Source organism: Mastomys coucha, unplaced genomic scaffold (assembly GCF_008632895.1).
Source record: "Mastomys coucha isolate ucsf_1 unplaced genomic scaffold, UCSF_Mcou_1 pScaffold11, whole genome shotgun sequence".
NCBI classification, from domain to species: Eukaryota; Metazoa; Chordata; class Mammalia; order Rodentia; family Muridae; genus Mastomys; species Mastomys coucha.
In genome coordinates this window covers 14,352,580-14,374,889 of record NW_022196893.1, presented here as the reverse complement: position 1 = coordinate 14,374,889, position 22,310 = coordinate 14,352,580, and the positions used below count along the sequence as shown (strand labels likewise).

Here is a 22,310-nt window from a genome sequence, read left to right as displayed (position 1 = left end):
CCCCCCCCCCCAGCTATTTTCAACATAACCTTAAGGCAGACCAAAACATTTACTTCTCAGGGAGGGGGTTGGCAGCCCCTTTCTGCTTCTTTACTGAGTCATGGGACTCATCCCCCTTGAGAAAGCTGGGGTACAGGAAACATCTGCCCAAGACTGGCTGCTCACTTAGCTCAGCCTACTGTCACCTCAAGCAAGCTACCTCAGAAGCTGCTTATCTCTGCAATGGGGACATATCCTGCCTTTCTAATAAATGCCACAGCAGTGTGGTATCCAGTGAGCCAGAGGGGGCGGTGACCAGTACATTAATTAGACTTTCCTTGGATGTCAGCATGGTCAGAGCAGGCAGGAGACCCCACATCACACGCTGAGAAACTGAGGCCCAGAGGCAGAGTGGAGAGCTGCAAAGTGAGCTACTGAGTGCCCCGTGTATCATATGTTCAGTTTTCTCTCGACTGAGATGAATGGGGGAGTGCCTGGGGAAATGAGAAGCTGAATGGGGGGGAGTATCTGGGGGAATGAGAAGCTGAATGGGGGGAGTACCTGGGAAATGAGAAGCTCTCCCTCTCCCTCACCCTCTCTCTAAGATTTATTTATTTATTTTATGTATATGAGTACACTGTAGCTGTCTTCAGACACACCGGAAGAGGGCATAAGATCCCACTACAGATGGTTGTGAGCCACCATGTGGTTGCTGGGAATTGAACTCAGGACCTCTGGAAGAGCAGTCAGTGCTCTTAACCATTGAGCCATCTCTCCAGCCGGCCTCTCCTCTCTTGATAGGGGCACAAAAATATTCATCATGTAGCCCTGACTAGCTTCAAACTGATAGCCGTCCTCCTACCTCGGTCTCCCGAGGAAGCACCACCACCACTCCTGACAACAGGTTTTCTTAACTGAGGTGAAAGTTCCCAAATGTAAAGTAACAATCTGAAATCACACAAGTCAATATTGCTGTCTCCCCAGCCATCGGCACCGAGTTCCAAACATGTGCATTTCCCACAGAGAAACCAGTGCCTGCTGGGCACTCGCTTCTTGCTCCCGCCCAGCCCTGCCCTTCCCCACGACCAGCAAGGCCCTTAGGTCCCTCAGCAGCTTCCCTCTCTGAGCATCCCCTAGCAGGTTAGAACCTGTGTAGCTGGCTTCCCTCCTGAGAACCCTGCTTAGAAGTCTGCCAGCCTTACGCTCCAGAGTAGTACCTCTTCCTTCTCGCCATGACTCTGAAGGAGAAAGTGCTCTCATGACAGCAATGGGGTGGGGTAGGGGGTGGCATTCTCTCTGTCTAGGAAGTCCCCAAACAGGACCAACCAATGTCTCTGCCGGTGGGTTTCAGAGTCCATCAAGTCTCCCATTATAGGGTGGTAGCTGTCCCAAGGACATACCATAAGGACAGGATCTAGGACAGGGCACTGGACCCCAGGTTCCTACTCCCGCCCCCCAGCCGCCCTGGAAGGCAAGGCTATCTTTATGCTCTGCTGCTCTAAGGGGATCAAAGGGAAGACCCCCCACCCCCATTTCCATTCAAAGTCACAAAACAGGACAGTCACCACCCCACTTGAAACCTGGGCCAGGGACCTTCTAAGGGCCTCTTGGAGACTGCCCAATTCCTGAGTCAGCCATATGGAGGGGTGGTAGACAGGCAGGGGTGGGGCCCACGAAGCTGAGTCACCTCTTGGCTAGGCTGAGCTGGGCAGGAGATCAGCTCAGGGTGGAGTCTCAGGATAGTATAGAGGGCAGGGCAGGAATACTCAGAGGGGGCAAAGCCACCTGCTCACCCTTTATTTCTGTTTCTTCTAGAAGGCACGTAACATCCCAAACTTCACCCTGTTACCAGATTGCTCAGAGTCCTTGGGGGTGTTCCAGGAAGGAAGGACAGGACACCAAGAGTTCCCTGGAAAACGCTACCAAGGATTGTGACTATCAGAGCGGGGGTCCACTCAGCTGCTTTCTCTAGGGGAGGAGATGGCTACCTCTTCACTTCCAGAGAGCACCTTGGACGATGGGCTAGGACTAGACAGAGCAGAGTGTGGGGGTAGGCCTTCTCCACTTTCACCGCTCCAGGACCTCGGGGAAGGAGCCAAGCCTTACTCAAAGGCACTCACAGGGCTCTTTCGGTTGGCCAAAGCCTCATGTGTTCCTTTGCGTACAGAGGCCACAGGGCAGGGGTCAGCCATCTCTCTTTGATCCATAGTCCCCAAAAGGAGTTTATTGCTTTGGTCACTTTCTAGGTAAAGAAACTGATGGGGAGGAGGGAGGCTGGAGAGATGTGTCAGTTAAGAGGTTAGGAGGTCCTGAGTTCAAATCCCAGCAACCACATGGTGGCTCACAACCATCTGTAATGAGATCAGATGCCCTCTTCTGGTGTGTCTGAAGACAGCTACAGTGTACTTACATATAATAAATAAATATTTAAAAAAAGAAAGGAAGGAAGGAAGGAAGAAAGAAAGAAACTGCTAGGCAGTGGTGGCGCAAGCCTTTAAACCCAGCACTTGGGAGGCAGAGGCAGGCAGATTTCTGAGCTCAAGGCCACCCTGGTCTATAGAGTGAGTTCTGGGACAGCCAGGACTACACAGAGAAACCCTGTCTCAAAAAACCAAAAAAAAAAAAAAAAAAAAAAAAAAAAAAAAAAAAAAAAGAAAGAAAGAAAAAGAAAGAAAGAAAAAGAAACTGATGGGCAGACTGTAGAACATTCCAGGTCAGTATCTCTATACCCACATTGACACACAGCCGCTCTCGGATAGCTCTGTCACCTCCCCTTGGGATAGTGTGTCCTGGGCAAGGATCAGGTCCACAGGCTGTCATTACTCTCTTCTCAGTGTCTGATGGGCCTCAGGCCAACAGCATCACCCTCTCCATACTTAACACCATCACTCCATAGAACTTCGGGCTCCACCTCTTAGTAGGAGAGCCAGAAAGGATGCCATTCTGTGAAGCTAGGACAGCACCAATGGACCTAGGGTACCTGTAGCTCTGGGACTTCCCTAAAGACTGTGACCCAGAAACAGAAGGGAGCCATCCACGCCCTTTTCCGTCAACCGCCCGAAGCTCCTCCCCATTTGTGAGCTTTCCTTCCAGCGAGCGGTTTCTGATCCGAGGAATTTTAGGACTTTTTATTCTCAACGAACTTGCAAATCCTCCTTATACCTTTTGCCAGCCTTTCTCATTCTGAAAGTAATCATAGTGCCAGCAACAGGTCGGTTAAGACCGGCAGGAACTGGTCATCATGAGGTCTGGGGTGTGGGGAAATGGCGTTGCGGAGTGGCAACTTTTTCAAACAAAACTGGCTTTCAGGCGCCGCTTGCACAATCCCTAACAAGGGTAACACAAACAGAAGAAACCGAAAACTCCGATCAGAAAAAAAAAAAAAAAAAAAAAAAAAAAAAAGCTTATAAAGTAAGCCTGCTGTCTGTCGGTCTCACCCCTCAGGTACCCACTATCAGGAGTTTCTGGACTCTGGCGGGTCTCAGTCCTGCCGCGGCCAGGCACAGACATGCAGTGCCCTTGTGCACACATCACTACGCAGGAGAGGCATCCACACCACACAAGTAAGAGAAGCAGGCTTTGGTCTCAGACAGCTAGGGCTCAAGTCCTGGTTTCAATACTGCCTTTGCTGAGTCTCAGTTTCCCACGGATCCCAGCATTCCCCTGCCAGGGAAAGAGGATTCCCACAGCCAGAGGCTCGCTCCTCTCTCCGCCCAGCAGCCTCCAGCAGCAGCCGCCTCCCACCCCCCACCGAGGCACAGGATCTTGGCCGCTGTCCCCAGAGGCCAAGCACCCTCAGCAGCGCATTCTCGGGAGGAGTCCCTCCCGCTAGGTCCTGGCCTCAGTTTCCCTTTTGGCTTCCCGCTGTCAGGGTCTCACCTACCCACAGCCGGGCTCACGCAGTCGCTGGCTGCTCCGTGAAGGACACTGCGCGCAGAGGTTGGTAGCCGCTGACCCCGCCTCGCCCCGCCCCGCCCCGCGCCGCACCCGGAGGCACCCTGCCTTCCCAGGCCCGCCCTCAGCCAAGCACCCCTCTTTTTTTCTCTCCCCATCGCGGACCTGGACACAGAGGGGAGAGATCCCTGCTCCGGGCATCGTAGACAGGCCACTGTTCTGTAGACAACGAATGCCACAGTCTCCTGGCACGTGCTTGTCCACACCCTAGAGGTTGAGACAGGAGGATGACCGTCAGCTCGCAGCCAGTCTGAGCTGCGTGTTCTTTATTTTTTTGACTGTGCCTGGCTGAATTCTACCTATCATCTTATTCCGTATTTTGTTTTTGTTTGCTTGTTTGTTTGTTGTTTTACCGAGGGACTTGGGATATAGTACCACGCTGGAGTGCTTTCTTTGCACACAAAGGCCCTTGAGTTTCAATCCCTAGCACTACTCAAAATAAGAGAAAACAAAACTAACCGTTTGCAGCCTCTTGTGTCAGTAAGGCCCTAGGCACTATGCCTGGCCACACCCACTTGCTGGCAGCCCTCAACCTCTTCCTATGAGTCAATTAGAGTAGGCTGGCTGGGCAAGGAGCCCCGGGGATCTATCTGCTTGTTTCAACCTTCCAGGCCCTGGGATTATAACTGTGCACCACTACACCCAGGGTTTTAATACAGGTCCTGGAAATGAAACTCAGATTTTGGTGACTGCAAGGTGAAGGTCAGTCCGTGACCTGCTAAGGCATCTTCCCGGCCCCAGGCTTCCTGTTCTTAACTGGCTACACAGCAACAGAAGGAGGTCTGGTTGTGACATCTCTCAGCCAATCCCTGTGGCGATGACTGTACGTGCCTTGTACATGGCCACAACCTTTCAGTCTCTCTGCACTCCTCTGGCATACCCTTCCTGGATAGGTTGTATGTCCTATTGTGTATTTGCCAAGAATTGAATGCCCCCCCCCCAGGGGTGCGGGAATCTCTGATGGAAATTTAGTCCCCATTGTGAAGAATCAAGAAGTGGAACTAGGTGGAACCAGATGGACCTTGACGAGGTGACTATGTACCAAGGACTCACTGTGTGGCCCCAATCCATTCACATTCATTCAGCAATAGATCTATCGGTTATCCTGAGTGCAGGTCTGGTATCAAGGCCAGACAGTGCTGGTTCTTGGATGTGGCCCCTCTTGCCAGACAAAGCCCTGCATCCCTTGGATGCTGCAGAGAGTCTCCACCAGCAAGGAGGTTCTTGTCAGCCGCAGCTTCTGACCTTGGACTTTACAACCCCGAGGATTGCATGTGGAATCAACTTGTACTCTGTATAAATGGCCCAGTGTGTCATTCAGCAACAGAAACAGAAAATGGATGGAAGCGTCTTTCCTCTTAGCGGCTCCATTTTGTCTAGGTTGGCTAGTCTTCCTAGAGCTCTTGCCGGAGTGCCTGGAAGGTGACTTTATAAATCTGTCCGTCCCCGTGATGGACTGACGCTTCTCTAAGTAGTCCCACTGTCTTTCAGAACCTTGAAGGTGTGTTGTAGTCTAGTGGTCTCATGCTGGCTGCTGTGATGCCAGTATGCAACTGTATAGGTCGCTGGCACACTCGCTGTTGATGCCACCTTCTTGCTACAGCCTGTGGGTATAAGTTTGGGCCGCAAAGATTTGAAATTTTATAAGCAATATGCCAGTTTCAGCTTAGTCCACTGAGTGAGCACTCAAAGGACCTGACCTTTCTTATTTTCGTTTTATGTGTATGGGTATCTTGCCACGTATATGTATGTGTACCATGTCTGTGCCTGATGCCCAAAGAGATCAGAGGAGGACATTGGTCATCCTAGAACTGAAGTTAAGAGATAGTTGTGAAAATTGAACCCAGTTCCTCTGGAAGAGCAGCTAGTGCTCTTAACCTCTGAGCCTTCTCTCCAGCTCCCATTTTTGTTTAATCTTTATTTTTGGCATCTCCTGTGTAATCCAGGCCAACCTCGAACTCATGACCCTGACCTCTCAAATACATGCACCGTCATGCCTGGTTTCAGCAGCTCCTGACAGTGTGGAAAGGCCTCACTGTTACTTTTCAGACCTGATTTTTTTTTTTTTTTTTTTTTTTTTTTTTTTTTTTTTTTTACAGTTTCTCGTCTTTCATTTCCTCACTTCTCTTTCTGGAATGCCTGTTACTCAGAGCCCTGGACTTCCGGTGTTGCTCTTCTTACTCTGTTCTTGCTTAGTTCTTCTGTTTCGCTTCTTTAGTCCCCTCCCTCCCACAGTGGTTTCTTCTGGACTTCACTAAGGATTTCAGTTCTGCTTTGCCATTTGCTTTCAATCATTGCCCATTTCCATCTTAGAACCGCACTGTCTTACCTTCTGGAGAGGTCAGTGAGGTTATTTTAATTAATTTTTTTTAACATTTATTTATTTTGTATATGAGGTCAGTGGAGAGCTTGCCAAACTTGGTTCTCTCCTTCCATCATGTAGGTTCCAAGGACTAAATATAGGGTTGTGGTGGAGTAGCAAGCACCTTTACCCACAGAGCTGTCTTACTGGCCCTAAAGTTAATATTCAAAAACAATTGTTAGCCAGGCAGTAGTGTCTTACACCTTTAATCCCAGCAGTTGGGAGGCAGAGGCAGGTGGATTTCTGAGTTCAAGGCCAGCCTGGAGGCCAGCCTGGTCTACAGAGTGAGTTCTAGGACAGCCAGGGCTACACAGAGAAATCCTGTCTCAAAACAAAACAAAACAAAACAAAAATTTGCTTACTCCTTTCCTCAGCTTACAGATTCTATACGTTGGCTTTCTTTTCTGCCCATCAGAGGCTTTTCTTAGATGCATGGGAATCCTTGGATGTCTTCTCACAATTAAAAAATATACAAAAGTTGTGAGACAGGAAGGTGGATCTTTGAGTTCAAGGCCAGCCTGGTCTACAAAGCAAGTTCCAGGACAGCCAAGGCTGTTACAGAGAAACCCTGTCCAGAAAAAGCCCAATCATCATCATCATCATCATCAAAGAAACATAAAACATGAGCCTGTGGGTGACATTTCAGTAGTTTAAGTTCACTCTTCTGGAATATCAGTGACCTCGGGGTTTTCCTTTTGAAATGCTTAGCATTTGCTGGGGCTCTCCAGCTCTTTACTTGGAGGATAAGGGTCTGACTTCGGCATTCTGGGAGCTTTCTGAAGCAGAGCACTGGAGTGGGTCCCTAGAGTCAGCATTCACTGTGAGCGAGTCCCAAAGGAAGCCCGGAATTCATGCCCCACCTTTCCCTTGGTCTCTTCCAAACTGAAGCTCAGATAAGTCCCGGCATAGGCAGCAGCGGCTGGGGAGAGGTAAAGGCTCTAGGACCTAATCTTTTTCCGAGGATATTTTCAAACAGATTTGCACTCTCTTTCTCCCCTACTTCTAAAAGGAGCTGCTACTGCACACAGCTGAGCTGGAAAGGATGCTGTTAAAGGAATAAGATCTGGATTTTGTTTTGTTGTTAGTTTTTTGAGACAGGGTTTCTCTGTGTAAACCTGGCTGTCCTAGAACTTGATCTGTAGACCAGGCTGGCCTCAAACTAGAGATCCACCTGCCTCTAGAATCAAAAGTGTGAGACACCACCACTGGTGAGACCTGTTCTTCAGCTTTCTCCTTGTCTGGAGAGAGTCTAGGGTCAGCCAGGACAGGTAACCCAGCTTATCTTCTTTCTGTTTTCAAAACAATCAGCTACTTGGGCTTCTATCTTCTTTTTATCTGTAGAATTTATGTGTTTTTTTGTATTTTTTTTTTGAAACAGGGTTTCTCTGTGTAACCCTGGCTATCCTGGAACTCACTCTGTCTGTGTTCTCCCCACCACTGCGGAGGCAGAATGTAGGGAGTTTGACTGCACTTTCCCATGGCTGACTATAGGGAAACCCCAAGACACTGCTCAGGGGTAGGAAAGCTCAGTCTGAGATGTGGGAAAGTCAGAGCTGGTTTAGGGGTCCCAGGCCTGTGGCAAGGCCAGAGCCATGGGGTTCTCAGACTCTTGGACAGCCTAGCACTGCTGGGATTCTCTGAAGAGCAGAGAACAGTGTGGGGCTGGGGTGGGGCTTAGACTGGGGACAGCATCTAGCCTGGGGCCAGGGGTGGGGGAGGCCCCGGCTTGTCCCATGGGTGATTGTCCTTAGCTTGGTAGAGGCAGGCTTGGTGGCGGTTGGAGTTGGGAGCGCAGAGAGGCTGTCTATGGGAGATTAGGTTGCAGCTCTGTAGGTGAATGCCTTCTTCATGGCTCTCCACCATAGATCTTGATGATAAAGACAATCCATGGTTCTAAACAGTTTATTGGCTGTTCATGGTGGAAAATGGCCCATACCCAATTCTCAGGGTAGGCCTGAGATTAAGGACCTTTTGCAGGGAGGAATGTCTGGGAAGGGACACTTATTGATCAAGCCCTCCAGGCCTCTAGGTACCTCATTAGCATGGAGACCTCTGTTTTGAGCCTACATGACCACAGGTCACTTTTCCTTATGTGAGGAGTGTGGCATGTGTTCCAGGCCAGGAGTCTGACAGGGAGCTGGGAGTAGCCTGATCCTCAAGTGTGTACCCACCGAGTCTCTGGGTCTCAACCTGCTCTACTTTACCAAATTTCCTGGCATAGTTTTACATCCAACATTACTCTGTAGACAGAGGTGGCCTTGTCACCAGATCACAGAGATCTGCCTGCCTCTGCCTCCAGAGTGCTGGGATTAAAGGCATACACCACCACTACCAGGCAGAAATTTATGTCTTCAAAATATTCCTTGGACCAGGGAGATGGCTCAGTCAGTAATGCATTTGCTGCACAAGTTTGAGGACCTCAGTTCAGATATCCAGAGTCCATGTATATAAGCCAAGTGTGGGAGCGTGCACCTGCGATGCTAGCATTCTGGAGGAAGAGTCAGGAAGATCTTTGGAGCATGCTGGCCAGGCAGGAGCATCTCTAGAACCTACTGGTTAGCCCTTCTAGATGAATCAATAAACTCCGGGTTCGGTGAGAGAGACCTTGTCGCAAAAAAGGAAGGAGGAGGAGAGTGAGAGAAGAAGCCATCAATATTGACTCCTTGCCTCTGCATACATGTACACATGCATGTGTGTGCACACCGCCATGTGCACAGATTCCACTCAAGCATACACATATGATCACATGTGGAAACAGAACAGTCCTTGGCTGCGTGCATTTCTGGACCCTAGGCTAAAGAACTCTGTACTATTTTCAACCACACCACTGGATACCCTGGTCACGTTTCACACAGTAAATCTCCTCTAGTGGGATATGACCTTTTCCTTATCCAAAGCAGGACCTCAAGGCTAGAAAATGATAGCTCAGCAATTGAGAGGACATGTTGACCCGACAGAGAACCTGAGTTCCATTCCCAGCATTATCAGCGTCCCCTACAACACCAGATGCAGAGGATCCAACACCCTTTTCTGGACCCCCCAAACCCCATCATACATATACAGATAATTAAAGATAAAAATAGGCATGTGTGATGGTGCTCAGGAGGCAGAGGCAGGCAGATCTCCATGAGCTGGAGGCCAGCCTAGACTACATAGTGAGTTCTAGAATGGCTACATCGTGAGGTTCTACCTACCTATCACACACGTGTGCACATGCTCATACACACACACATATGAAAACATAAAATAATAAAACAAGACTGAACAACCTGAAACACTTGAGCTTTAATCCCCAGGGTGAAGGCATTTAGAGGTATTTAGAGGACACCTGGAGGGTCAGGTTGATGAAGTAGAGGTAGAGCTTTCATGAATTAGATTAATACCCTTATTAGAAAACACCCCCCCATCTATCATGTGGGGATATTAGTAGGTTTTCCCCATTGACAAAATAAGCCAATTCAAGCCCAATTAAAATTATTGGGGGCAGCTCTCGACAGGTTCATTGGTCTCAGAAAATGAGACTAGGGAAGTTGCCAGGTAGACAGGGAAAGAGGGAACAGTCTGAACAAAGAGGGAATGCAGAGGCAGAGAGTGTGGTGGGAATGTTCTTTAGCATAGGGGAAGATTTAGGGGTGGCCCCTCTGCTGAAAGGCAAGGAGGGGGCACCTTCTGATAATCTCCCTGAAGCTGAGGACATAACCGCTCCATAAACCCAAGATGGTTTTGGAAGAAATTCCAGGCTCTTGAGAGCTGTACGTGCAAGGATCAAGGAAACAAACCTCATGCACCTGGGCATGGGGAAAAATATTTATTGTAAGATATGAAGAAGTGGGCATGCTTTTGCCATGAGAATGTGCTAAGAAACTGTGCTACATGATTGTTGTTAAATTCTGTTTTTTAGCCTCACTATGCTTTACTATAAAAGATTTCTCACATTAAAGGCTTATTGCCATTGCCAGCAGAGCGGTGGTCCTCTCGTTCTCATTCAGTCGCCCTCTCTACTTCAGCCCCACCCTTGTCGGCTGGCTCCAACAAGAGAGAGCTGGGGTGGCTGTAACATACCTGGCACAGCTGGCTAAGGCAGGCGATGAGGTAAGCAGTTGCTAGGTTCCTGAGAGCAGGCCAGTGGAACTGTCTGTATACTAACAGAGTTAGGTCTAGGGAGCCTGGGTTTGGAGCCTAACAGATATGGAAAGCTAGTGATCTGCAAAACGGGAAACAGGCTCTTCCCAGACACAGAATCTGCAAGTGCCAAGTTTGATCTTGTACTTTTCAGCCTCGAGAACTCTGACATATAACTCCTATTATTTTTTAAAGATTTATTTTTATTATTATATGTAAGTACACTGTAGCCGTCTTCAGACACACCAGAAGAGGGCGTCAGATCTCATTACGGATGGTTATGAGGCACCATGTGGTTGCTGGGATTTGAATTCAGGACCTTCAGAAGAGCAATCAGTGCTCTTAACCGCTGAGCCATTTCTTCAGTCCCAATTTCTATTATTTAAGCCCTTAAATCTACAGCACTGGTATGCAAACCAGAGAAAGCAGACATACCTCCAGATAGATCTCCTCATTGTGAAGGCTATGGTGAGTACTGGGAGGGGGATGGATTTCCTGGACACCTTAGCAGAGACTGGCAGGAAATGAGAACAGATCAGAGTTCTGGAAATGGGGTGCAGGGCTCAGGTAAGGATCAGTGTGACCCAGACTCACTGATAGCTCTCAGAGACCACAAAAGCGTCCAGTCCCCATTCTGTGACTAACCATATACTACACAATCTTTATGACGTTTGTCTCCTTGTTTGTAAGATGAGGATTTATTTATTTATTTATTTATTTGAGACAGAGTTTCTCCATGTAACCGTTTGTTGGTTGGTTTCTTTGTTTATTGAGACAGGGTTTTTCTGAGTAGTCCTGGCTGTCCTGGAACTATGTTGGCCTCGAACTCAGATCCGCCTACCTGCCTTCAAAATGCTGGGATTAAAGGTGTGCCACTACCACTCGGCCGTAAACCGAGGAATTTAAAAAAGCAAACCTGACTTGGCTCAGATTCTGTACCTGGTTCCACAGCACGGAGGTTTATTAGCTTCTGATTATGAGCTGGGCACCTAGTTGTGCTTTGTAGGCAACAAGAACTGTTTGCTTAGTCCGGCTGGCAGTATCATGGGCAAAAAACCCAACCACAGTACTTTCACGTTCTGCTGGACGGCACAATTTAGTACGTAGATAGCTATTGAAGGCTCACTATGAAATGCTATCTGCGGTTCCTGGCTGGAGAAGTTTAAGGAAACTCATGGACCAATCAAAGACCAACGTTCAGCTGCAAATAGTTTCATCAGTAACGTAGGAACTTTTTTTTCCAGGCTGCTTAGGTGACCCGACCGGAAATACGAGAAGGACCGCCCCGTTGCGCAGCCGCAGTGCGTCTCAGCCGCCGCGGTAACGAACACCGGCTCTGCGTCTCGGTATGACCGCTCGGGTAGCTCGGGCCCGGTGGGCCTGGGGCTCCTGGGGCCGCCGCGCCGCCTCGAGCCTCCGGGAGCCGCCGCCGGACGCCGTGGACGTGGCGGAGCTGCTACGGGGCTCCAGCGTGGCCGAGGAGGGAATCCAGGAGGCGGTGGCGCGGCGGCCGCCTTCGCGCTGCTCCGTGTTGCTCTTCCCTGGCCAGGGCAGCCAGGCGGTCGGCATGGGTGGCGGCCTGCTCCGCTTCCCGCGTGTGCGGCAGCTCTACGAGGCCGCGCACCGGGTGCTAGGCTACGATCTGCTGGAGCTGTGCCTGCAGGGGCCTCAGGAGGACCTGGACCGCACAGTGCATTGCCAGCCCGCCGTCTTTGTGGCTTCGCTGGCCGCCGTGGAGAAGCTACATCACCTGCAACCGGCGGTGAGCCGAGGAGAAAGCGCCAAACCCCGCCTTCTGGGTCTTAGGGCAGCTCAGTCTGGTTCTTACTGGTCCCCATTCTGGTCCTCGTTGATAGTATTTCAGACGCCCTGCACAAAATAAGGATCCCTGCTCCAGGGGATCTTCGACGACACAGACAGTTCACACTTAATACACCGAGTTAACAGCACATTAAAGCTGAGTGTTTTGGACTAGAGACATGGCTCAGAAATTAAGAGGACCGGGGTTCGGTTCCCAGCACCCATGTAGTGGTTCACAACCATCCATAACTCCAGTTCCATAGGATCTGATGCTGTTTTATGTATGTGCACCATGTGCACATCATATATAAACAGGCAAGCCATTCATTCATACACATAAGTTATTTTATTTTGTTTTTTTCGAGACAAGGTTTCTCCGTGTAACAGCCCTGGATATCTTGGAACTCACTTTGTAGACCACACTGGCCTCAAACTCACAGAAATCCTCTTCCCTCTGCTTCCCAAGTGTTGAGACAAAAGGCATGTGCCACCATATCTGGCCACACACATAAATCTTGATTGGTTGATTTATTTATTTATTTATTTATTTATTTATTTATTTATTTATTTATTTATTTTGAGTGTCTGGAGAGCTTGCTTAGCAGTTAAGAACATTTGCTGCTCTTCCAGAGGATCCTGGTTCAATTCCCAGCACTCAAATGGCAGTTCACAATGGTCTATAACTCCAGTTGCAGGGAATCTTGCACCCTCACACAGAAATACATTTAAGTAAAGTACAATGCACATAAAAATTTTTTAAAAAAATTTTTTGAAGATGTGTCAGAGAAAGAAATACACGGGGTAAGAGGCTGTGATTTTAGGTGAGTTTGAGCTGCTGGAATAATTATTAAATGCTAAAGATTTATGTATGGGTATTTTGCAGGTATGTCTGTGTGCGACATGCATGTCTGGTGCCTCAGGGGCCAGACGGGGATGCTGGACCTTTTGAATTATAGAAATGTGTTACTTCTTGTGGGTGCTGGGAATCAAACCTGGGTACTCTGGAAGAACAGCTCTTAACTGCTGAGCCATCTATCTCTTCAGCCCTTTTAAAATGTTTTTAAAAGATGACTTCCTTAAATGAAAGTTACTAAGAAATTGATGTTAGGGGCTCAGAGATGGCTAAACCATTAAGAGTGTTTGCTGCTTATGTAAAACTCCGTTTCAGTTCCCAAGACCCTGGCTCATAAAATGCCTGTAAGTTGAGATCCAAAAGATCCTTTGCCCTCTTCTGGCCTCTACTGGCATATGTCAGGCTTAGAGATGAACACCTTTAATCTCAAGACTCAGGAGGCAAAAACAGGCAGATCTCTCCAAGTTCCAGGCCACTCAGGGCTACACAGTGAGACCCTGTCTGAAAAGACAGAAGATGGCACAGCAGGTATTAGAGCATGTGTGTTCACTTGCTGATGAGATAGAGTAATCCCAGGACAACACATGTTAACTGGTGCAGAGACCTTCTGTTCTACCTCCACAGCTGCCTTCTGAGGCAGTTGTTGTTAGGAGTGACAGGAGGCTCAGGTGACAGGAGTGAGCATGGTCCTTCGGCACATTTATTCAGTGCTTCTCTGGGCCAAGCCTACGATGAAATTTTATAGATACTAGCATTACCTACTTACGTTGGCAGTAATGTGAAATAGGTCTGAGGGACTAAATCCGCTTCTCTGTGGCCTGGAAAATCATATTTTTTTAATTTAATTTTATTCTATATGCATTGGTGTTTTATTTGCATTCGTGTCTCTGAGGGTGTTGGATCCCCTGGAATAGAAACAGTTGTGAGCTGCCACAAGGATGCTGGAAATTTCTCTAGGGTTGTCTGGAAGAGCAGCAGTACTTGTAACTGCTGAGCCATCTCTCTAGCCCCCAGAAAATCATATTTTTAAATGCCTGTACTTTTGTTTTGTTTGGGAGCATGGGAAGGGTGAACTGTACTATAGCTGTGTTGGCACCAAATTCAGAACTTAGTGTCAGCCTCCTCTGGTGCTGATTACAACCATGAGTGGCCATAGGCAGTGTGCATGTGATTTCTGTACCCATGTACCAAGAAGCCACTCTGGGCAGAGGCAAGTGGAACCAGAGCTCTGGCTCATGGTTCGACTAGGATTGACTTTAGCTGCCTCGCTAGGAAAAGCCCTCATCAATTAAGGGGAGCACCAGACCGATAGAACTGGCTCCTGGTGACACTTAACTGCCCTGTCAGTTCCAGGGTGGGGACATAGCCCAGGACTGAGCTCTTCGGAGGGTTCGGCCTCATGTTCTGCTCTGTCTCCACAGGTCATCGAGAACTGTGTTGCTGCAGCTGGCTTCAGCGTGGGAGAGTTTGCAGCCCTTGTGTTTGCTGGAGCCATGGAGTTTTCTGAAGGTACACAAGAAGTGTGGCTTGTTCACGGTGTGTTCTTGCTAGGCTCAGTGGGGACAGGAGACTCTGGACAGTGGTGCTGAATCCATTCCAGGGTCATCAGGAAGGGAGCCCAGGGCTGCAGATGACACTGGAGCTCAAGGACTGAATCCCACCAATCCCCTTTGAATCTCAAGGATTCAAGGTGTGTTTTCTTTCTGTGTGTAATTTCATGAGGTCCGTTTTCTTGGCTGCCACCCTTCACTGTCCTCTGCGTTGTTTTTTTAATTACATAAAAGTGTGTGTGTGTGTGTGTGTGTGTGCGCGCGCGCGCGCGCGCATGCATGCACATACCTCAGTGTGTGCATATGTATGTGTATATGCATGCACATGCCTCAGTGTGTATGAGAATGTCAGAGGACAATGTTTAGGACTTGGTCTATCCTTCTGACATGTGGATTTCTAGGATTGAACTCAGGTTGTTAGGTTTGGACCCAGGCACTCTACCCACAGAGCCCTCTTGCTGACCCTCTCTTTGCATTCTTAAGGCGTTCCCATTCTGTGCTTGTCATACCTGGAAGATTTCAGTACGTGTTAAGAAAAAAAAGAGTAAATGAATACTTTGATTATTGCCTATTGTTTACAAAGCCTATTTTCAGCACCCAGCTTGAGTACAGGGAACTGTGGTTGGATCCTCTACAAGAGGAGTTAGTATTCTGAACTGATGAGCTGTCTCTCCAGCCCCATTTCCTAAGATTTTTTCTTTTAGCTGAAACTGGGCAAAGTATCATATGCTTGTAGCCTTGGCTATTCAGGAGGCTGTGGCAAAAGATCACCTGTGCTGAGCTTGGGGCTCCTGCCCTTAATTCCAGCACTTGGAGAGTGAGGAAAGGCAGGTGGATCTATGTGAGCTCAAGGCAAGCCCGGTCTATATACCTAGTCTCAGATCCACCAGGGCTACAGAGTGAGACCCTGTCTCAAACAGGGCAGAGGGCGAGCATTTGAGTTCAAGTCTAGTGTAGGTAACAGTCAGTCTTGGGGTGGGGGAAAGGGAGGGAGGGAGAGACGTCTAGACCTCCTCCCCCACATACACACACAAAGAGTCAGACGGTGGGGGGGTTGAGAACACTACACAAGTGCTTGACTGAATGATTTAAAATCCACTTTATAGTTCAGTACAGGGAAAGGACTTGAATGCACATTTCTAGGAAGATGAGACCCAGACGGACAATAAGCACGTTTAACGACAATGACAACAGGGAAATGAAAGACAGCCACGTGAACAACAGTTCATACCCTACGGGCGATGAAGGTTGAGTGCAAAAGTCAGCCCAGGGTTCTGCTGCTGGGAGTGTAAACAGGAGAGCCACTGGACAGTAGAAATGTAATGTGAAGTGTGCAAGGACATGAATCTAGTCGGTAGTAAGGGCAGACGAGAGCCTGGAGTTGGAAGAAATGGGAGAGGTGTTCTTGAGGGAGTGGTGCTGGGTACTGAACCTATGGCCCCAAGCATGCTAGGCAAGCACTCTGCCACAGAGCTACATCTCCAGCCCCAATGCTGTTTTTAAAAGCATTACTATCATGGAAGGGCTAGCCATGTGTCCATGTCCTGCCAAAACCACTAGCTTTGCAGTACTGTGTGTACAGTTTGCAGAATGCAGTGCGTTCACAGGTGCGTGCCAAGTGTCTGTGTGTCATAGGCACTGCTTTACCACTCCCACAGGAGATGGCCACACACACCCTCTACCTTGCAGGGTGTTCTCCTGCTTCCTGTCACACTTCTGCACGTGTGTGCCTCACAATTGCCTGGAGCACAGAGCTGGAAGTCCCATACAAACAGACCCAAGCGCTGACTGAATGCATGCATAGAGAAGGGTGTGAGGCTGTCTCCCCTCCAAGTCCTTGCTCTTCTGTCAAGCCCAAGGCACTGCCTATGTCTCTCCTTGTTCCAGTCAGCCCGTCCTGCCCAAGATAGACACTGGGAGTGGACAGGAGTACTTCCTTAGTGTCTCGGCCCTGGAGCTGTACCCGAGCCTGTTGCTACTGCTGCTGGGAATAGTGCTGGGGTCTCATGCTCTGCATGGATTAGTCCTGCCTGGTTTGCGACAGCCAGGTTTTATGCAGTTAGTCTGCTTGTTTGGACTTTTACAGCTGCCTTTTTTATTTATTTATTTATTTTTTTTGGTTTTTTCAAGACAGGGTTTCTCTGTGTAGCCCTGGCTGTCCTGGAACTCACTCTGTAGACCAGGCTGGCCTCAAACTCAGAAATCTGCCTGCCTCTGCCTCCCAAGTGCTGGGATTAAAGGCGTGCGCCACCACTGCCCGGCGTGTCTGGTGCTCTTGACTGTTGCTTTTCAGCTTCTCTTAAGTAACAACCAGGCATGTCGTAGGTCTGGATTACACAGCTGAAAGTTGGACCTGAAGCTGTGGCTTGCCTCACACCAAGTCTATTCCTCTCTGCCCCTCCTGAGCTCTGAAGCAGCTACACTGATGTTTGGGACCAGGGGATTCTTGTTTTGGGAGTTTTCTTGATCACTGAAGAGTACTCCTTGTAGCAGGACGCCTGGTCTTTGTCCATCACTGTCCATAGAATCTCTCATAGTTATGACAACCAAAAAAGTCTTCAACCTTGCCCTTGGCAGGGAGCTCCTTGAATTAGATTATCTATCTTCTCATGTGTATGTGCTTGCATGAGTTTTTATGCACCGTGTGTGTGTGTGTGTGTGTGTGTGTGTGTGTGCACCTAGGACACTGGATTCCCTTGAACTGGAGTTTCAGGCACTTATGAGCTATCTCAGTATGGGTGATGGGAACAGAGCCCTAGTCCTCTACAGGCTCTAGATGCTGAGCCAGTTTTGCTGCCTCTGCCTCCTGAGTGCTGGGACTAAAGGTGTGTATCACCGCCTAGCCTACTTTTCACCTTGTTCCTCCCAGCCCCTCCCCTCCTCTCTGTGGTATGTGCACTGGCAGATGCTAGAGAGAGAGTGTGTGAGAGAGAGAGATGTTAGAGAAGCACAGTGTGTGTCTTACCACTCACTGGGCTGACACAGGGTCTCTCCTTGAACCTGGAACTAGGCTGGCCCAATTCCCACTTGCTCAGCTTTAGGCTTACATAGCCATACTTGACTATTTATGTAGGTGCTAAGGATTTGAACTCAGGTCTGTCCTATGCAGTAAGTGCTCTTCTATGATGGATATGGCCACTCAGAACACACATAAAGATAATTAAAACTGTGGTCTTAGGGCTGGCAGTCAGCACCACTGTCCGTTTCCCTGAATGACAGTTCACTTTCCACTTCAGTTAGATTTCCAAACATACTTCTATCTGGATAGGTCTGTATGCAGTGAAGGTCCGAGCTGAAGCTATGCAAGAAGCATCTGAAGCTGTTCCCAGTGGGATGCTGTCTGTCCTCGGCCAGCGTCAGTCCAACTTCTCCTTTGCCTGCTTGGAAGCCCAGGAGCACTGCAAGTCTTTGGGTATAGAGAACCCGGTGTGCCAGGTGTCCAACTACCTCTTTCCTGACTGCAGGGTCATCTCAGGACACATTGAGGTTAGTGTTGATGGGAGCCACCCTCACAGACTCCAGTCCACTTGTGCCACAGGGAGTCATTCTCTGTGGAAGAGTAGGGGCCTAGGTGAGCATTATCTGGAGAACATGTCTGAGGGTGGAGGGCATGTGTGGCAGAGCGAGGGCTGCAGGGGGAAGCAGAAGCCAGAATATTGCCTATTCTCCCGCAGACAGACCATTTCCGAACCAGCTGCCTGGCTCGTGGGCCAGGTCACACCGTGTCTAGGCCCTTCCATGCTGTGCTCCGGCTTCTTAAGGGCCTGCAGTCTGGCTGCTTGTTTGAAGAGAAGCTATCTTCTGTGGCCCTGCCTGGCTTCTTAAGTGTCTGATTTTGCATTCAGGTGCTTGCTGCTCTTCTTCAGGTGTCACTTAGCAAAGCATTCTGTGTACTAGCACTAGGGACACAGACCCATTAGCATTCCTGTCATGAGGGGAGCAGCAGAGGACCAAGGCTGCTCCAGGACAGGAACACAGTGAGCGGCAGGGCAAGCACAGGGCCTGAGTGGAAGGGCAGGAGCTCTGTGGAAGTGGGAGCTGGGGACTTAGTGTTACCTGAGGTGCCAAGAAAGTGGCCAGAAGCCATGTAAGGGCCAGTTACCATGTCTAACTCCGGCACTGCCCGTCCACCATCTAGAAGGCGTCTTTACTTCATCACACAAGTGGAAGCTGAGGCAGAGAAACAAGACCCAGAATTCTGAGTCTTTCTGTGTAGCCAGTGCTAATCTTGAACTCAATCAAATGCCTCAAGCATTCACCACTGAAGCCATGTCAACCCAGGACTTGGGAGGTAAAGGCAAAAGGATGTAGCATTCAGGGCCAGCTGTGGCTACATAGTGACTTCAAGGCCAGCCTTACCTACAACCTTGTCTCAAAAACAGAAACATACAATCAGGTGTGGTGATGCACTTCTTTAATTCCAGTACCTGGGAGGCAGAGGCAAGAGGATTTCTCTGAGTTCAAGGCTAGTCTAGTCTACATAGTTCCAGGCCAGCCAGGACTACATGGTAGGAGCCTGTCTGAAAAACAGAACACACACACACACACACACACACACACACACGCACACACGCACGCACGCACGCACGCACGCACACACACACAGAGCTGTGCGTCTATGAGGATGCCAGCAGCAGCTGGAACCTTGGCTTACACACACACACACACACACACACACACACACACACACAGAGCTGTGCGTCTATGAGGATGCCAGCAGCAGCTGGAACCTTGGCTTCCTTTTTTCCCTGCAGGCCCTTAGGTTTCTCCGGAAGAATTCTGCTAAGTTTCACTTCCGGCGCACCAAGATGCTGCCTGTAAGTGGAGGCTTCCACACCTGCCTCATGGAGCCAGCCGTGGAGCCCCTGATGAGAGTTCTAGACACCATTAACTTCAAAAAGCCACTGGTTGCTGTCCATTCCAATGTCAGTGGGCAGAAGTACACACATCCACAATACATCAGAAAGCTGCTGGGGCAGCAGGTGGTGTCGCCAGTGAAGTGGGAGCAGACGATGCACTCTATCTATGAGCGGAAGAAGGGCATGGAGTTCCCTAGCACCTTTGAGGTGGGCCCCGGGCAGCAGCTGGGAAGTATCCTGAGGTGCTGTAACTGGCAGGCGTGGAAGTCCTACAGCTATGTGGATGTGATGCAGAACATCATGGACCCTGACCTCTGAGGGCCTTGAGTGGAATGGCCCCAGGATGAGCCTCTGTGCCTTCCTCTTTTCCTCAGACTTGAGGACAATGGACACTGCAGTCTCAGCTGTGGCTAAGGCTCCCTCAGAGCAGAGCCTTTGAGTACCAATGTGTGACTTAGCCTATTCCCTAACTGACAGGACCTCTGGCTGCTGGGGGAAAGAGCGCCTGTGCAGACTACCTGCCCAGCCGGAATGCTGCTCTGCTTTCTGCACTCAACCGAGCTCCTCAGTGAATCCAGAAGGGCTAGCCTGGGGCAGTCCTAGACTCAGCCTGTGGCTGTTGTGAACACACTGCTTGGCTTCAAGCTAGGCCTGGTGCCAGAGGATCTTGTCAGCCACCTGTGGCATGCTGCCCACCCAGCGAGACCTTAGCTCCTTTGGCCTTGAGTCTGTCTGGTCACTTGCTCGACAGGTGGGAGATTGAGTCCCATGTGCCATACATCCCTAAGAAGCACATGTTAAGTACCTGTGTATGCCCCAGAGTGGGCGTTCCTTTGTATAAGAAACTAGGAGAGCGGTGTAAGGTGTGGGGTGGGGACCCTGACCTTCCTAGACCAGCCCCTGTACATTCACACAGAGACACCACCACCAGCAAGTCATCCATGGGACAGTGTGTCTCCTACTGTATTTATGGCGTCCCTCAGAGCAGTCTGCTCCACAGTGGGAGTGGAGCAAAGCTCCTGGAAGACACATAATAAAACATGAGCATTCTAAGCTGCCCACTGGCCTCCTCTTTCTGTGATGAGAGTCTTGGGAATGAGGCCCATGAACTTGTTTTGTTGTTGGGGAGGCCTGTGCCTAATCTGATAGACTTGTCAGCCGGACTATCAGCCTCTGACAGGACCTGTCCTACTGCCCATGTCCCACCCTTGTACAACTGTCCTTGGTCCTAGCCAGTGGTACTTGCAGGCCTTGTGACTTCCAGATGCCCAGTGGATTTCAGCACTCATGCAAGTAGTTTGCATGACTCTGAGTGTGAGCACACCTATCCTAGCTGAAGCTGGAGAATGGCTTTAGCTCTTGAGTTTGGCACCAGGCAGGCAGTGCAGCCTGACCCTAAATGAGGGGGATTCAGGAAAGCTGTCAGTGTTTGCTTTCAGGGGACTGGGTCCTGGGTTTGGGGCACCTCGGCCTGTCTGTCTGTGGAGGACAGGTTTCACCCTCTTAGAAACTTGGGCTCCCTCTCCTGAACCCAGCATGAGGTCAACTGTCTTACAGACCTAAACCAAAGTATCCCATGACAGCACCCAGGGAGTGGTCGGTCCCATCCAGTGTGGTCACATGACAGGACCCAGACATTCCCACAGCCTTGTCACCTGAAGGAAGTAGCCCTACTGTCCCAGAACCTCCATCTCTGTGGGCCTGAGTCAGCCACCTGACTTGGTCCCTGGGCCTGCTGTAGGCAGGTAGGTATGTGAAGATCAGAGACTGGCACTGCTGAGACAAATGTGACAAGTCTCCAACCCACTCTTGCGCACTGGAGTGATCCTATTACCACTGCTAACTGGGGCTGGTCTCACTGAAGACTGCAAACCTGGTAACATAGCAATGGGTGGCAACCCGTCTTGGGCTATGGAGTTTGGTTCTGTGCCCTGGAAGAGTAGAACCCAAAAGCAGGTGGCCTTTGTTCTGGCAGCTGTGTGAGGATGGAAGTGGCACCTACTAGGCTGATGCCAGTTCAGAGATACCCAAGGCTTAGAAACTGAGAAAAGCCCAGAGAAACAGGCTGACCTGCACCCTGAGAAGGGAGTGCCCCAGGTGTGCCAGGTGTGTCCCAGTTTCCCACTGCTTGGAGTGAGGCTCCAACCTGAGGATCACAACTGCTGAAGTGAGGGCCTGGAGCCTGTGGCTGAGGGGTTAGGAGGTTCACTGGGGCCCACAGAGCTGATGGTGGGGAAGAGGTGGGCCACTGGCACTAAGTGACATTTGCCCAGGCCAGAAAGGTCCTTTCTTCCTGTCCCTAGAGCAGAGCTTATGCCTGCTGCCACCGTCTCCCTTTCCTCCTGGAGAATCAGAGCCATAGTAGAATTAGCTCCTGCCCCAAGGAATGAGCCAGCTCTGATGGCCAATGTGGATCAGCCACCTCTGGTCGGAGTCCTTCAGGCTGAGGTCTCACCAGCCGGTCTCCTAACCCTAGGTCTTGATGCCAGGTTGCCCCATCTCTAAAACTGGCTCCTCTCAGGAGGGCATTTCCTTCATGCCCTTCTGGGAAGGGCACTGGGGCTGCCAGGTAAAGGCTGAGGTGGAAATGGGAGAGCACAAGACAGCGGAGGGACTCGGAACAAGCACCTCACCCAGAACTGGGAAGTCTGGGACAATTCAAGGACACAATGAAGGCATCCGGGTGGTCACAGCCACTGGTAGTCATTCAGGGAGGGCACTATTTTGGTGTCTCATGGGAATGGGCAGACAGAGAAACTAAAGTTCCAGGTAGAGGCCTCAGTTGGTCTAGAAAGATAATGGGCCAGGCCTGGGGAGGTACAGAGCCTAGT

At 49.9% G+C, this 22,310-nt stretch overlaps 2 protein-coding genes across 3 annotated transcripts in view; one reads left to right on the top strand and one right to left on the bottom strand.

The window, feature by feature from the left end:
* Positions 1-3,930, bottom strand: part of Tspo (translocator protein) — an 8,870-nt gene extending 4,940 nt beyond the window's left edge. The window contains exon 1 of one of the 2 annotated variants that reach the window (XM_031358275.1): positions 3,859-3,930. The gene's annotated coding sequence lies outside the window, so the exon portion shown is untranslated. The remainder of the gene's footprint in view (positions 1-3,858) is intronic. The other variant, XM_031358269.1, reaches the window with a different exon arrangement.
* A 7,787-nt stretch (positions 3,931-11,717) lies between these two features.
* Mcat (malonyl-CoA-acyl carrier protein transacylase) lies at positions 11,718-20,538 on the top strand. The gene is made up of 4 exons (XM_031351115.1): positions 11,718-12,179; positions 14,492-14,579; positions 17,889-18,106; positions 19,375-20,538. The coding sequence occupies exons 1-4, from the start codon at positions 11,766-11,768 to the stop codon at positions 19,795-19,797; spliced, it is 1,143 nt and encodes a 380-aa protein (XP_031206975.1). The 5' UTR covers positions 11,718-11,765; the 3' UTR covers positions 19,798-20,538.
* The last annotated feature ends 1,772 nt before the right edge of the window (positions 20,539-22,310 follow it).